At 39.8% G+C, this 17,636-nt stretch overlaps 1 protein-coding gene across 9 annotated transcripts in view; it reads left to right on the top strand.

The window, feature by feature from the left end:
* The window catches only part of LOC121382174, a 110,953-nt gene extending 105,506 nt beyond the window's left edge, over window positions 1-5,447 (top strand). For all 9 annotated transcript variants that reach the window (XM_041511692.1, XM_041511696.1, XM_041511694.1 and 6 more), the window contains 2 exons: window positions 1,411-1,723; window positions 2,931-5,447. In XM_041511692.1, coding sequence (XP_041367626.1) covers window positions 1,430-1,723; window positions 2,931-3,533 — 897 coding nt within the window. In that variant the 5' untranslated portion in view covers window positions 1,411-1,429 and the 3' untranslated portion in view covers window positions 3,534-5,447. The remainder of the gene's footprint in view (window positions 1-1,410; window positions 1,724-2,930) is intronic.
* The last annotated feature ends 12,189 nt before the right edge of the window (window positions 5,448-17,636 follow it).

Genomic DNA, 17,636 nt, shown 5'->3' with positions numbered 1-17,636 from the left:
TGTCGATTGATACGTTGAATGTAGGAGATTTAGACACCTATGTTACTATTGTCGTCTATGGGATTTGATTGGGTAGTATACACCGTTAAACGTCCTGGATGCCGTTTTTGGACACCATCTTGAAATCCCCTTTAAACTCTTCCAGCTAGTGTTTGTCACCATATTATACGCAGGTCCTCCAGACTTTAGTATGTTATCAACTTTCTTGGGAGTCAGAATTATATAATATTTGGCATTTAATAGCTTATGATTAATTGATCAATATGCTCTAGTGGTGTCGTTAAACAAAACAAACTTGAATCATAAGCAGATGCGATACATGCTTGGTTGTGGTCAAAATGTTTGGAACGTTAAATCTTTAAGAGGGTAAAATCTAGGGGTTTTTTTCTTTCTAATTTCGGAGGGGCGGTAAAGCGCTCGCTCGATGCGCGGTCGGTCTGGGATCGATCCCCATCGGTGGGCCCATTGGGGTATTTCTCGTTCCAACCACTGCACCATGACTGGTATATCAAAGGCCGTGATATGTACCACCCTGTCTGTAGGATGGTGCATATAAAATAACCCTTGCTGCTAATCGAAAAGAGTATAAACAATTATACAGATATTCGTGCAAAATGTACTAACCTGAGACCTTTTTACCATGTATTTCCATCATTCTACCCTCAAAATTAGTATTAATCCATGTAAAAAGGCGCAGCTGTTTGGTAGTAATGCTAATATGATTAATGAATGAATAAATGAATGAATGAATGAATGAATGAATGAATGGATGTTTAACGATACCCCAGCACAAAAATACACATCGGCTATTGGGTGTCACAAATGGTAAGTATATGTAAATAATAGCTGTGGGTGAAAAGTATAATACAATACATAAAATCAAGGTAAGTACATTTTAAAACTTTGTATAGAAGCTAATAATATTATGATTAAATAATGTTTTTCCAAATTCTGGCATTTTCGTTTAACTCGCTCAAAATATCCTTCCCCACCCACCCCCTACAAAAATGGGAGCCTGTACGCCTATGCCTATTTTGTTGTTTCAATGTGACGGTAGCTCGTTTCCTCTGTGTCACGGCTACACAAAATGTCAAAATAACCACATGTTGGCATGTGTGTGTGTGCAGAAAATTGTGCAGTGTTTAGGTGTGAGTGTATGTGTAGGAGGGTGTGGCAAGTGAAGTTTTTCTTGTGGTTTTTTTTTAGGGTCCGGTATGCTCACCCTGAAAATACATTGAGAAAAAAAGGAATTAAATGGGTATGGGGTATTTCGACCCAATCTCCCCCACCCCACCCCCCTTTGCACACGTGCCTGCTTGGACCCCCAATAGCCAGTCCAAAATGTACTGAGGTATTTTGTTTAAGATTTTAAACAAAATAATATATTCTTTTTTTTTCTTTTTTTTTCAGAAACGTGTAGCAAACAATCATGTTTACTTGTACGAGGCGTGAAGCTTTCTTGTCCGTCTTTTTTCTTCTGTTGACGTTTTTCGTGTTCATGGCAACGTACCACCGTGATACAATCCAGGACAACATCACGCCGCTGAAATACCTAATTCCCGCGCAATCCTCCTCCTTCAGCAACACGAGGGAGTCGTGTGTAGGAGAACAGAAACTGCACCAGGATCGAATCCGACTCTCAAGGATGCTCAATTCGATGAAACACAATTTCTCCAGACAGAGCTGTGAAATGCTGGAAGTGCGCAAGAAATCGGGAGAAAAAGTAAGTATAGCTTAAGGAAACAAAAACACCCCCCCCCCCCTAAAAAAAAAAAAAAAAAAAAAAAATAAAAAAATATATATATATATATAAAAAATAAAATAAAATAACACGAAAAACCCAACCAACCAGAGGCAAAGTTGTGACAATTTAATGAATTGGGGCTAAGTTGGTGCCTTGCTATATCAAATGCCGTGGTATGTGTTACCCTGTCTGTGGGATGGTGCATATAAAAGATCCCTTGCTACTAATAGATTTCAGACCATTGTGAAATCCTAACCCGGCCACCAGTATTAAAATTTCAGGATGTTTTGTTTTTCGAAATCCACTTTCATCACTGCAATCATTTAAAAGTTGTTTTATTTAACGACACCATTATTATTGTTGCACATTAATTAATTAATTAAAGAGACTATTCAGCAGTGTCTAGTCCAGTACAGGTTGTGTGTCACGGGTTGGGACGGGAAAAAAATAACACTACAGGGCCACGTTCCACGAAGCGATCTTAGCGCTACGATCACCTTAAGTGCATAAGAGTAGTTATGCACTTAATGTGATCTTAGTGCTAAGATTGCTTCGTGGAACAGGGCCCAGGTCCTTTGTGTTCTATGACTGTTGTATAGAAGATCATGGTGTCCGCAGCAATATGGTACAAAAGTGGCTGAATGAAAATCATTTCTATTGGTATGTTTGTCTGACTGCAGAAACCAAAAAGTGTACGTCTGCGTTTGTTTGAGGTTTTTTGTTTTATTTTGTTGCTTGGGTTTTGGACTTATTGTGTGCAGATTATTTGCTTATGATTTTATTTTTGCTTATAGTTTTATTCTTATTCTTTTCTCCTTTTTTTCCCTCTTTTTTTTTGGAGGGGGGGGGGGTGGGTGTAGAGAGGGTGGTGGTGGTGGTGGACATACCTCAGTGGTAAAACGCTCGTTTGATGTGCCACTGTTTGTCTAGGATCGACCTATTGGACTACTTCTCGTTTCAGACTGTGATCCACAACTGCTTTAATAAAATCCATGGCATATACTATCCTGTATACTGCATAAAAAAAGATCCCTTTGTGCTAATCGGAAAGAATAGCCCATTACCTGCAGTCCTTTACCGTATTATCCGACGCCATATAACGGTAATGCAAAATGCGTTGAGTGCGTCGTTAGAAACATCTATTATTAATAATAATATTATCTTTATTATTGTTTCTTCATTTCAGGTAAACGTTGGAGTTTCAGCATCTGGAGGGTGGTGCAGAACGGCCAGCAGCTCGACAGGAGGGAATCACATACACGACAGACCTCTTGCTGAAGACCTGTCAAAATTCTTTGAAGGAAAAGCAGTAGCAAGCTTCGGCGACGGGCCAGGCGACTACAAAAAATACATCGATTCCACAAAGCGCCTACGACTCTACGACGCTTACGACGGCGCCCCCTATTGTAAGGAGACCAGTGGAGGTGTGGTAGAGTTCCTTGACCTCACGGCGCCGCAGTACGGACTTCCGCTCTATGACTGGATTATGAGTTTAGAAGTTGCCGAACACATCCCGAGTATGTACGAGGGTATCTACATTGACAACATAGCTCGCCATGCTAAAGAAGGCATTGTTTTGAGCTGGGCCGTGCCCGGGCAGGGAGGACTGTCCCATGTTAATAACCGTCCTCTTGATTACGTTAAGAAGGTTCTGTATGAGAAAGGTTTTGCTCATGATCCAGAGAGTAGTAAACGACTGCAAACAGTGGCCACACTAGGCTGGTTGAGAGCTAACACCAATGTGTACAGGAGGTTACCGTCGAGTCCAGCGAATCCCAGGGATGCATAGACGAGTTCGCATGCTTCACAATCACTCACCAACATCGCCATTACGATCACTGTGTATACATGAATACTGTTATTCTGGATGTCCTTCGCCGGGAAACTGCATTGCGTTCTAGCATTGCTGGACCGTATTTAGTTAATGGGGGGAGGGATGAATTTAGAAATTTTTGTTTAAATAGCGGTACATTAATGAAGGCAAAATTATTACATGGCAATGATAGACACCGTTAGTACTTGTAAATTTAGAAGATTACTTTTTCGTTTTCGCAACTGCATTCCCACTATCACTCGCCAGCGAAGGACCAGAAGTTGGTGCAACAATTAGTTGAGTGTTTTTAAAATGAATTTCATACATGTATGCTTATTTCTTAAATTGAATGGATCATAATACTGCAGGGCTCGAAATAGGAAGCAAAATACGGTTGGCTGTAATTCTTTTAAAATAGTTAGAAGATCAAATGAAATATGGCCTGCTAAGACAAAAATATGGTCTGCTGGAAATTAGAGGGCATTGAGCGAGTGGAGGCTTTGGGACAGTGTGTGACAAAACAAGGCAATCCAGATGTAATTTAGAGCATTATACAATTAAAATAGAACAGAATCACGAGCTCAGTCTCAGTTTAATAGAAGATGAGATGATATGTCTCTTGAAAAATGACATTTTGTTAGTAATTTTAACAGGTGAAATTTTATTTCACCAGCCGCGCCTAAAGAATGGACCACGTTTTGCTTTTCGCAGTCCGCTATTTTGAGCCTTGTATTGTCTTTACTAAAAGTTAAACGATTTTATGATATCATGGCCCTAATTCACAAAGCATCCTCTTTGCAAGTCTTTTAGCATTACACTGCGAGATCGCAAAGTTACGAGAGTATAGTGAATTAGGCCCCATATATTTATTATGTTGATTGCCAGCGTAGATGAAACCTGACATTCTGTTGGGTCAAACAGGTTAGTAGCAAGGACATTTCACGTGGAGGGGTGGATTGTTTGAATGTGAGTGGCGAAGGATTTTTTTTATTTTTGAGTGGATGTTAATGTATTGGTATCAACTAACATGTTGTACATCTCTGTTTTTTTTACAACAAACACGTCATTGTCTCCCAAGTGCGCCCGGTTCTTGCGGGCCTGTTTTTGCAGTGTCGTGGATAACTCTTTAAGTTTTCTTTTCTATGCGTGTACGTTTGAGTGTGTGACTGCGTGCATGCATGTGTGTGACAGTGTTAGGTGGCAGTATGTCGGTTTGTGCGTGCTGGGGATGTACGTATACGCGTGTGTTGACACGTAAATAAAAATGCCCCCCCCCCCCCCCCCCCCCCCCCGATCCCCGACTGAGCATCTTAGAACTGGGACTCCCTCATACACAAGCTCACACACACACACACACACACTATCTGTAATCGTGTTTAGAACCATGTATTTTTTTTTTTACCCCCAACTCCCCGTTCCAACCAATTCTCCACGACTGATACATAAAAAAACACACCTTAATACGAGCTACCATGCCTATGCAAAATTATATATATATATAGTTATACCTCTTGTATGGGTGGCGGCGGCAATTTACCTCTCGGTTTAAACAAAGTGTCAGTATAACTGTATGTTGGACGCTAACACAAATATCGCTTTTAATGTGCAGAAAATCTTGTGAAATGTTCCTTTAAGAGACAAGAAAATATGTTATGTTCGTATAGTTATAAGCATAATACACCAATGAAAAGAAATGAGGGCGCACTCCAACGGTAACACGTGTTAAAGAGTGACTGCAAAAAACCCTCCATCCATGTAATAATGTCACATTACTGACATTCAAACCCACATTACTGACATTCAACACACTTTGCTGACATTCAGTCCAGGGCTTCTAGAATTTTTATAAAATCCACTAGCCATGGGATCAGGGATTTAAAAAATGTACTAGCCATGATTAAAAATTCACTAGCCCTACTTTACTTTAAGTTAATACAGTTTCACTAAACAATAGTAATAATCAGATATGTCACCTAAAGGGGGAGATAGAGCTTAAGAACGTTAACATTAGGGGGTTGGGGTGGGGTCAGGATTTTTCACTGGCCGTCGAGCATGGCAATAGTAGTTGATTTCCTAGCCCAACATAGCACTAGCCTTGGGAGTGGGGCTACCATAATCTAGGAGCCCTGTTCAGTTCCATATTACTGACTTTCAACCCACATTACTGACATACAACTCGCAATACATCATTGTATTTTACTCTGATACTGCAGCATAATTCAGTTTGTTCTACAGCACCAAATATGGTGGCATTTTAACATTGATAGACATGTACGTTATATGTATGAGATTGAAAATAATGTTAATTCATTATTTTTTTAAGTTCTTGCATTATTATATAGCATAATTATGTTGACGAAAAGCACTGATATTGCTCAAGAACTTGGATCCACACAGTTTCCTACATCAATGGATTTTATTGATACACCTAAATCACGCCATGGTCTCCGTTTAGGATAGATAGAATACTCTTCAAAAAAAGTAGGGGAACTCTAATAAGAATTTACAACTACCAAAATTGTAAGATATATTAGCTGTGGGGAATGGTTATATGATAATCGTGAATTTATTGGGCAAACATTACAACCAGTAGTTCAGTATTACAGTAGGTTTTATGACCACCAAAGATCTTGAAGGACGATTGGGGTCAGAAGTGAAATTTGAAAGTTGACGTTTTTTTTATCAGTAAATCGCAAATTCGCAAATAGTGTTCCACAGTGATCAATGGACCTTGCTGGAAATTGCCAAAATCGAGAATGACACTCCACGCACGGGTACGGGGCAACTGCATGATGCACGTGCATACTATGGAATGTGTTTCGGTGTGTTGATAAACAGACCTGTACGTTCTTTACTATGAAGTCTGTGATCAAAACGTATGTTCGGTCTAATAGTCGATATTAACATTAATATTTCAGGTTCCCTTACTTTACTAGGATGTCTGTGTACAAAACGTATGTTCGGTCTAATAGTCGATATTAACATTAATATTTCAGCTTCCCCTACTTTACTAGGATGTCTGTGGACAAAACGTATGTTCGGTCTAATAGTCGATATTAACATTAATATTTCAGCTTCCCCTATTTTACTAGGATGTCTGTGGACAAAACGTATGTTCGGTCTAATAGTCGATATTAACATTAATATTTCAGCTTCCCCTACTTTACTAGGATGTCTGTGGACAAAACGTATGTTCGGTCTAATAGTCGATATTAACATTAATATTTCAGCTTCCCCTACTTTACTAGGATGTCTGTGGACAAAACGTATGTTCGGTCTAATAGTCGATATTAACATTAATATTTCATCTTCCCCTACTTGTTTTTGAAGAGTATATATAGGTCGGTGGCGGTTATAGGTTTTTCTTCTTTCCGTTCTTTGTTTCTTTCTTTGCTTCATTATTTTTTTTTTCTTCTTATTGTTCACCTCAATTACAACGTATTAGTTGCATAGTACAGTATGTTGTTGGTTTGTTGTTGTTGTTTTTTTTTCGTGTTTTTTTCCTAATTGCAATCCTATAGCATGTCGTACCTAAAACCACATTTATAGATTTTGAACAGGTTTCAGTTTTAAGGTTTTTTAATCTCTGCATCCAGTTTTATTTAGAAAGTATGATTTCTCATTACTCAGGAAAAGTTTAATTATGCAAACATGTCCATCGCTTGCCACTGTTTTCAAGCAAATATGATTTTTATTGTAGGTCTCAAAATGATCGAAATCTGACTATGATGACCTACTGATCTGTTGTAGACAATACGTCACCAGGGACGTACCTTGATCAAAATCCTAGTGGGGGGGGGGGGGGGGGGGCACTACTTTTTATAAACAAATGAAACACTATACAAATTAAACCCTGAGATGTGTATGCTATTTTATGGAGTAAAAAAAAAAAAAGTGAGATTCTCGGGGGGGGGGGGGGGGGGGGGACAACTCTCGCCCCCCCCCCCCCCCCCCCCCCGGAGGGTACGGCCCTGGTCACATAACACCACAGGCGATTCAACAGCATGCTCGTCACATAGAATAGGACATAGAATATCTACTTATATTTTGTTCCTTTTTTTTTTTCTTTTTTTAGTTATATTAACAAACTAACTAAATACCCACACACTCCAAAAAGGACTCGAATGCCATAGGAAGAAACTGTATAAATGTAATGTACGTGCCTTTATTATCGTGCAGTTTCGTATAAAATCCTGTTTCATATAAATTTTGTACTCCTATTTTTTTTTTTTCCTTTCGTAATAAAATGAAACGCATAATGTTTGTTGTTGATTCCATTAATTTGGTCTTTTATACAATTAAGGTTTAGATTTGTTACATGAATGGATGAATAGATGGTTGTATTTTAACATGAAACTCTCTCTCTCTCTCTCTCTCTCTCTCTCTCTCTCTCTCTCTCTCTCTCTCTCTCTCTCTCTCTCTCTCACGCACACACACAAGAACTCGGACACACGGCACCCAACGCATACACAGCGCGCACGCGCGTACTCGTACCGATACACACGAAATAAATAACAAAAAGTAATAATAAATGTGTTTATGTGTAAATCTACACAATTTGATAAACAGTCTTCTGGGTTTTTTAAATCATCTACAGAAAAAGGAAAACGAAAAAAAAAAAAAAAAAAGTAAGAAAGACTAGAAAAGGTGGGGGGGGGGGGGGGGATGAAAGCAAAGCCAAAAAAAAAAGGAAAAAAAAGAAGAAGAAATAAAGAAGCATAATGGTAACATGCAGAAAAGGAGACATAACATACACTCTTTTAAATATTCAAAACGATAAGTTTCTTTGTATGTTTTGTTTAATAACACCACTAGAGCACACCAAAAGCCGTGGTGTGTGCTATCCTGCCTATGGGATAGTGCGTATAAAAGATCCCTTGCTATTAATGGACAAATGTAGCGGATTTCCTGTCAAAATTACCAAATGTTTGACATGCAATGGCCGATGATTAATAAATCAATGTCGTTAAACAAAAGAAACAAACTTTAGATCAAGTTTTGTCTATCGTGGCGATTTACCTATTTTTGACCGAGTTATGGCCCAGGGGCCCTATTTTCGCAGCCATCTTAGCTCTACGAAATCATAAACCCGTCGTAGGTTGTGACGTCACTACAACGCACACCATAGTGACGTCATAGCTTACGATGATTTTACGATTTCGTAGGCTAAGATAGCTTCGAAAATATGGGTCCAGCTGAACTTGGGGACTACGAAAATGTGTTTTCCAGACTTTCTTGTCGGAATTTAGCTCAGTCGGTTGAGTGCTCGCTTAAGGTGCTTGCGTCGCAGGATCGAACCACCTCGGTGGATCCATTCAGCTGATTTGTTTTCTCGTTCCAACCAGTGCACCACAACTGGACAAAGGCCGTGGCATGTGTTTTTCTGCCTGTGGAAAAATGCATATAAAAGATACTTTGCTGCATTAGAAAAAAAATGTAGCGGGTTTCCACTGATGTCTGTCTACGAGTCAGAATTACTTCAGTGGTGTCATTAAACAAAACAAACTTCTTCTTGTCGGTGGGTACAATTTCCATGCATCGTGCGTATTACATGTATTATCTATTGTGTGCTTTAAATATATATACATGTATATATATAATATATATATTGTTTTAGTTTTGCTTTATTTGAGAGGGTGGGGGGGGAAAAGCCTATCGCCTACTGGTATTTTTGTTTGTTGTAATAACGTTTAGAATTAGAATTTGTTATTTATGATCTCACATGACATTAACACACACATACGATTGACTGCTTCGTGGTGATAATCCGATCGCCACAGCCATGCCATCTAATGAAATACTAGTTGGAACGATCCAGATTGAGAGCTCTGAGGCTGTGACATGTGGGCGTATTTGGGCTATTCCCCGTTCCACCCAGTGCAACACGACTGGTTTATCAAAATCCGTTTTATGTGCAGTCCAGTCTGTGGGGGAAATGTAGCGGATGTCCTCTCTAAGACTGTCAGAATTGCCAAATGTTTGACATTCAGTAGCCGATGATTATTAAATCAGTATGCTCTAGTGGTGTCGTTAAACAAAACGAACTTTTAATTTTAACTTTACAAAACAATTCATCAGATACATGGTACCGGTATTCACACATACCAATCTTTAACATTTAACATATGTGAAACCGAATAGTGCGGGTCATGTGCGTCGGAAGGTTGCCAACAAATGTGTGTGTGTGTGTGTGGGGGGGGGGGGGGGGGGGTGTTACAAGAGTTGCCTCTGGATATCATTTATCTTACAAGTTCTTTTAAAAACGTATCTAACAAAAGGAAACGAGTTGGAGACGTTTTCCAAAAAAAATAAATATCCGAGTGTAGTATTCAGTTCCTTACATATCCACACAAAAAAAACTATAAAAAAAATATACATTACGTCACAGAGTAATCAGTTTCAAATTAACTTGTACGTCACGGAGCAATCAATTTCGGGCATGGATATTTTGTTGTCTGTACCGATAGGGACATCACCTCGAAGCAATCGGTCAAAAGTGATTTCCAACGTATTTAAGAGACAAAGATGGTCTACATACTGTGTATAGTCTATTTTCTTCCGGCAAGGGGACAGGATATTGTATTGTCTTCAGAGCTGGACAGGGGCATTGCCCCCACCCCCTATGCATGTTTAGCATAATTAATATACTTTTGTTCGAATATGTATGTTTGTGTGTGTGTGTATATGTGTATATATATAATATCATGATTTACATCTAATGTACCAACCGTAAAGCTCTATTCTAACCAGACGCGAGCGATGCGAGCGATTATTTTAGAAATCATTGATTTCCATTGCTGCATCCTAACTACACGCGCGCGACGCGACAGATAATTATGTCGAGTCGCACGCGTGCGGTTATGATGCGGCAATTGAAAGCAATGGTTTCTAAAATAATCGCTCGCGTCGCTCGCGGCCGGTTAGGATACAGATTTACGGTTGGTACACTATATTACCAAAAAGGAGAATAAAATATGAAGAAAATGTGTTTGTACATTGTTTTGTATTTAAATAGGATTTTGTTTGTTATATGTTCTAGGAAAGGGGTGCTCAACAAAGCAAGATCACCTACATTATTTTAGAATACACTGCTACGCATTAATGATACAGGATCCGCGGAGCAGGGGAGTGGGGGGGGGGGGGGGGCGCTTTGGCGTTGTTATTGTGGTTAAAAGGCTGGAAATGCAGTATTTTAACACCTGACATTCAAACTTTATTCGGGGGAGCATACTCCCGAACCCTCCCAACAAGTTCAGACCCTTAAAAATACATCTCTACACACACCCTAAAACATTTTTTAAAATCCCATCACACTGACCATCACACTTTCAAATATACTTCGCGGGTTTATAGGCAGTGTTTTCCGGAAACACCCGACTGAGTAAGACATTCCATATCCCCCGCTGTAAATAAATTTCCCATCATTTAGGAGTACATCCAGATACATATTAGTCCATACTTTAGCAACTAAAGTCGGATCAGATGTGTGCACGGTCCGTGCCATAGTGCGTTATTTAACTGACATTGATAAAAGCTAGCAAGTTTGCAACTAAAGCTACAGGTCTGAAAATATACTTTAATGACTTTGGGACGATCGTGATACCGGATAAGTGTTGATCTGGATTTGGTAAACGGTATCTTGTGCAGGTGTTCAAATCTGGATCATCGTGCAAATCGCTGATTTACCTTCAACAATGAGTCTTATACTAAGGGCTTTCCAGGGAATCCTCCAGCAGTTGCACTGTGCCTAATCTCAAGAGCTTTGTATTCAACTTTGTAGGTGGTATCACGAAGCCTTCCACCCAACAGCAGTTGCTACCAGATACAATGACTCGATGTCCGTGTAGAGCGAGGAATGTGAAAGGTAGTCCGGATTATGGTTACCGGGCAGCATATACGGGATGTAAGAACCCAGTGGAGGTAAAGGACCTGAATATGCAGTGGACAAAACTGTCATAATCTTGTGGATTACCAACGATTCTAACCAAAATGTATGAAATTGCGTCATTTCGATTAAAAGAAAAAACAAACAAAACCAAAAACAAACAAAAAAACCCACACAACATTGTTGCATCTTGATGACCTTTGACCCCATATGTCAGTTAGTGAGGAACTTTTTCCAGATTATGCTTTTGAACATTGGTAAATGTTATTTCTCAAATGAAACAATAGTCCTGCCATTTTTGTAGAGTTCGATTCTCTCCACCCCCCCCCCCCCCCCCCCCCACACACACACACACTTTTTTTTAAACCAAAAATCTAGTAATTATTGGATTTTGGTCAAACTGTCAAATGCCTGTGGAAGGGTTAATATTTTTTTTCAAAGGTTATGGTTTTTAAAACTTACTTAAGATGTCTTCTTTCGGAACAACGATATAAACCATTATAATGATTTTTATTAAATGTTTACCCCCCTCCCCCCTTTTCCACTCTTTCAGCATGTTCATTTTGTACGTACGGTCGTATTTCTGACTTATTGCCACAAAACAGAATGCCCCCTGGTTTTAATGATGACCTAGGAACCCACTTGCCACCCCTATCCCACCCCCGGCTCAAGCAAAATTTCTGTTTTCTGTCACAACAGTCTATAGACCCATACCACGGCCTTTGTTACACCAGTTGTGGAGCACTGGCTGGAACGTAAAATAGCCCAATGGGCCCACCGACTGGGATCGATCCCAGACCGACCGCACATCTAGCGAGCGCTGTACCACTGAAGGAAAAAAAGAAAGAAATGTTTTATTTAACGACGCACTCAACACATTTTATTTACGGTTATATGGCGTCAGACATATGGTTAAGGACCACACAGATTTTGAGAGGAAATCCGCTGTCGCCACTACATGGGCTACTCTTTCCGATTAGCAGCAAGGGATCTTTTATTTGCGCTTCCCACAGGCAGAATAGCACAAACCATGACCTTTGTTGAACCAGTTATGAATCACTGGTCGGTGCAGGTGGTTTACACCTACCCATTGAGCCTTGCGGAGCACTCACTCAGGGTTTGGAGTCTGTATCTGGATTAAAAATCCCCATGCCTCGACTGGGATTCGAACCCAGTACCTACCAGCCTGTAGACCGATGACCTAACCACGGCGCCACCGAGGCCGGGCGCCTTCAGAAGGAAGGGTGGAAATCGATTACATTGTGGTGTATAGTTAACCTTACAACCATGGGTCTGTGACGCGTAAGTTAGCTACAAAGGAAGGAAACGTTTTATTTAACAACACATTCAACACATTTTATTTACGGTTAAATGGCGTCGAACATATGGTTAAGGATCACACACATATTGAGAGAGGAAACCCGCTGTCGCCACTTCACGGACTACTCTTTTCGATTAGCAGCAAGGGATATTTTATATGCACCATCCTACAGACAGGATAGTAGATACCACATCCTTTGTTACACCAGTTATGGAGCACTGGCTGGAACGAGAAATAGCCCAATGTCCGCACAGAAGATTTGAATCGTTGGAGTGGCACTTACAACTACCAAAAGAAAGTAAAGTTTGTTTTATTTAACGATTTTTTATCTTATCATCGACTATTGGACGTCAGACATATGGTCATTCTGACACTGGTTTTTTTTTAGAGGAAACCCGCTCCTTTACGACAGGCAGCAAGGGATCTTTTATTTGAGCTTCCTACAGGCAGCACAAACCATGGCCTTTGTTGAACCAGTTATGGATCACTGGTCAGTGCAAGTGGTTTACACCTACCCATTGAGCTTTGCGGAACACTCACTAAGGGTTTGGAGTTGGTATCTGGATTAAAAATCCCATGCCTCGACTGGGATCCGAACCCAGTACCTACCAGCCTGTATACCGATGGCCTAACCACGACGCCACCAAGGCCGGTACGAAAAGAAAGAAATGTTTTATTTAACGACATACTCAATCCATTTTATTTACGGTCATATGGCGTCAGACATATGGTTATGGACCACACAGATAGAGAGAGGAAACCCGCTGTCGCCACTTCATGGGCTACTCTTTTCGATTAGCAGCAAGGGTTCGTTTATGTGCACCATCCCACAGACAGGATAGTACATACCACGGCCTTTCATGTACCAGTCGTGGTGCACTGTCTGGAACGAGAAATAACTCAATGGCCGGACAGAAGATGTTTATCGTTAGAGTGGCACTTACGACTACCACGCATAGAACAGACAACATTGATACATGAAAAAAAAAATAGCCCAATGGGCCCACCGACTGGGATCGATCCCAGACCGACCGCACATCTAGCGAGCGCTGTACCACTGAAGGAAAAAAAGAAAGAAATGTTTTATTTAACGACGCACTCAACACATTTTATTTACGGTTATATGGCGTCAGACATATGGTTAAGGAACACACAGATTTTGAGAGGAAACCCGCTGTCGCCATTACATGGGCTACTCTTCAGATTGGCAGCAAGGGATCTTTTATTTGCGCTTCCCACAGGCAGGATAGCACAAACCAAGGCCTTTGTTGAACCAGTTATGGATCACTGGTCGGTGCAAGTGGTTTACACCTACCCATTGAGCCTTGCGGAGCACTCACTCAGGGTTTGGAGTCGGTATCTGGATTAAAAATCCCATGCCTCGACTGGGATCCGAACCCAGTACCTACCAGCCTGTAGACCGATGGCCTGCCACGACGCCACCGAGGCCGGTACATTGATACATGAAGTCGTATTATATTGTATTGTGTATCATTAACTATGCATGCATTACCCATTTATTCTTGACTTTTATTTCTTGTAACCCGTGCTACTTACCATTCCCAGCAATGTACACATTATATTATTTTACTTATAAATACGTATGTATGCCTATAAAATGTTGGGGTTTTTTGGGGGCAAAATAAAATGTATATAAAGTACAGCTAAATAAAAAGCACTCCCTAGTCATTAATTTTTCAGTGTGCCCCGTCAAATGTATGAAAAAGAAATCTCAGTATGAGGCCAAACTTTCCCGGAACCGTGTTTGTTCATTTTAATGGGTTACCTGTAACTCGTTACCAAAAAGTTGGTTTTGTTTAACGACACCACTAGAGCATATTGATTTGTATTAATAATCGGCTATTGGATGCCAAACATGGTAATTTTGATACAGTCATAAGCGGAAACCCGCTACATTTTTTCATTATTAGCAAGGGATATTGTATATGCACCATCCCACAGACAGGATAGCACATACCACAGCCTTTGATATAGCAGTCGTGGTGCACTGCCAGGAACGAGAAACAGACCGACCGCGCATCAGGCGTGCACTTTACCACTGGACTACGTCCAGTTCCTCGTTACCATTTCACGACGGGTGTTTTTAATCGTTAGTCGTAATGGTGTGTGTTCCTGTGTGTGTCCGTGTGTCCGTGTGTCTGTGTCTGTGTGTGTCCGTGTCTGTGTTTGTGTCCGTGTGTGTGTGTGTGTCCGTGTGTCTGTGTCTGTGTTTGTGTCTGTGTGTGTCCGTGTCTGTGTTTGTGTTTGTGTCTGTGTGTGTGTTTGTGTCTGTGTGCGTGTCTGTGTGTCTGTCTGTGTCTGTGTGTGTCTGTGTGTGTGTATGTGTGTGTATGTCTATGTGTGTGTCCGTGTCTGTGTTTGTGTCTGTGTGTGTGTCTGTGTGTGTCCGTGTGTCTGTGTGCGTGTCTATGTGTGTGTGTATGTGTGTGTGTGTATTTGTATGTGTGTGTATGAGTGTACATGTGTGTGTGTGTCTATGTGTGTGTGTATGTATGCGTGTGTATAAGTGTACATGTGTGTGTGTGTGTGTGTATATGTATGTGTGTGTGTATATGTATGTGTGTGTACGAGTGTACATGTGTGTGTCTGTGTGTGTATGTGTACGTGTGTATAAGTGTACATGTGTGTGTGTGTATGTATGTGTCTGTGTCTGTATGTGTGTACGAGTGTACATGTGTGTATGTGTCTGTGTGTTTCTCTGTGTGTATGTATGCGTGTGTGTGTATGTGTGTGTGTATGTGTGTGTGTGTATTTGTATGTGTGTGTATGAGTGTACATGTGTGTATGTGTCTGTGTGTTTGTGTGTGTATGTATGCGTGTGTATAAGTGTACATGTATGTGTCTCTGTGTGTGTATCTATATGTGTGTGTGTGTGTGTGTATCTGTATGTGTGTGTACGAGTGTAAATGTGTGTACGTGTATGTGTGTGTTTGTGTGTGTATGTATGCGTGTGTATAAGTGTACACGTATATGTGTCTGTGTGTGTGTATCGTGTGTGTGCGTGTATGAGTGTACATGCGTGTGTATATGTGTTGTGTGTGTTGTGTGTGTGTTGTGTGTGTACATGTGTGTATGTGCGTGTGTGTGTGTGTATGTGTGTGTGTATATGTTTGTATGTGTGTGTATGTGTGTATGTATGAGAGTACATGTGTGTGTGTGTGTGTGTGTGTATTGTGTGTGTGTGTGTGTTTGTTCGTGTGTATTTCACAGACAGACATATATTTTTATTTACGTCTCACCATGTGTACACAGGTTTAAAAACATTAAAATACAAAAATACAGGAATAAAAGTACGCAAGCCACTCCATACGGATATGCAAAATAATTATTACATAATATAAAAAATTAAGAGAATAAAAAGGGGCTTGACTTCGAGTTAAAGTAGAACATCAATTTTTAACCATATTAAATTATAAATAATACAAATTTAAGAATATAACAGTGCCCAACGTCGGGCCAAAATTAAAAATAGGGTTTTGGCAGTATTAAAAATTAATTCTTTGTGCGACATTAAAAAACAAAACTTGTGCACGTCTAATAGGAGATCATACTGGTTGTTAAAAAACAGAGCTAAATATGTAAAATTAAAACGTACGTCAATATACATGGGTCACACGGTTAAAACATGGACCTCGTCTTCCACACAATTATTTTGACACATAGGGCATATGCGCTGTTCCACTGGAAGGTTCTCATAGCGCCCAGTCTCAAGACGAATTGGGGCAACCCCGCATATACATTTTGCATATGCACTCCTGTATTGTTTAGGCATCATCACATTAACATAATGTTCATTAATTACCATATTGTTTTTTTAACAAACGGTAAGAGCGCAACTTGCCGACGTTATTTGCAATGTCATTTAATTTATTTGTATACTTTTCTAAGACGTTGATAACCAATGCGACAGATATTATACTATTTACATTAAAGGGATATACCCTAGTTTCAACCTGTGAAAATTAACTCTAAGTTTAGTTAATCTACAAACTTGTAACACGTTTGGATAAAGTTACAGGTGAGAGAAACATGAGTCTGTGACTTTGAAATGGTGAAATATCCTCTTAAAAATAGACTGAAACTTGACTCCATAACTGTTACTTCTCAGATGCACGTACGTTCTTAAAAATATGATAAATGCATTTTGAGATATTGAAAACACCAGGATGACCAAAAACACTTCGAATGTATGGAAATTGATAATCTAAACAGTAAAATCTAAGTAAATTATGATTTAAGTTATCAAAAATGGTTATAATAGTCAAAAATATGCCTTAGTGTTTAAAAACTACGGTATGTCCCTTTAAAGGCATATTGTCACAGACCACTGACCTATTTAATGACCTAACAAAGTATTACCTGAACAAAAATAATTCGATTTGTCCCTAAATGTACTTCATTCTACCATCTTCATAACCACCATACTCCATTTATTAATGATATTTCGTAAAAAAAATATTGAATTATGGCAATGGTCCATAATTCAAAAACTAAAATTACCGAGAGGGTTGGCATGGATTTCACTCCATCTTGGTTCAGTTAAGGTGATGCGATAGCTAGATTTGGTTTCCAACAATTAATGTAATTTTTATTTATTATCCATTTTTAGAGAAATAAGGTCCTTAAATCCGTGACAGTATGCCTTTAAACAAGTGATCCATATTCGATATTGAGTTCCTTGAGGAAAAGGCGTGTTGTGTATTTTGCGTTTTTACATTGTCTTGATTGCAGATTTCAGCCCAGATAAAACCTTGCCCGTTCAACTTTCATGTTGACGAGCCTTCTCCACTGACCCAGAACAGCTTTCCACTGAGACACAATTAAAGGGACATTCCTGAGTTTGCTGCAATTT

Source organism: Gigantopelta aegis, chromosome 9, assembly GCF_016097555.1.
Source record: "Gigantopelta aegis isolate Gae_Host chromosome 9, Gae_host_genome, whole genome shotgun sequence".
NCBI lineage: Eukaryota > Metazoa > Mollusca > Gastropoda > Neomphalida > Peltospiridae > Gigantopelta > Gigantopelta aegis.
The sequence above is the reverse complement of the archived record's forward strand: the minus strand, read 5'-3'. Positions and strand labels throughout refer to the sequence as shown.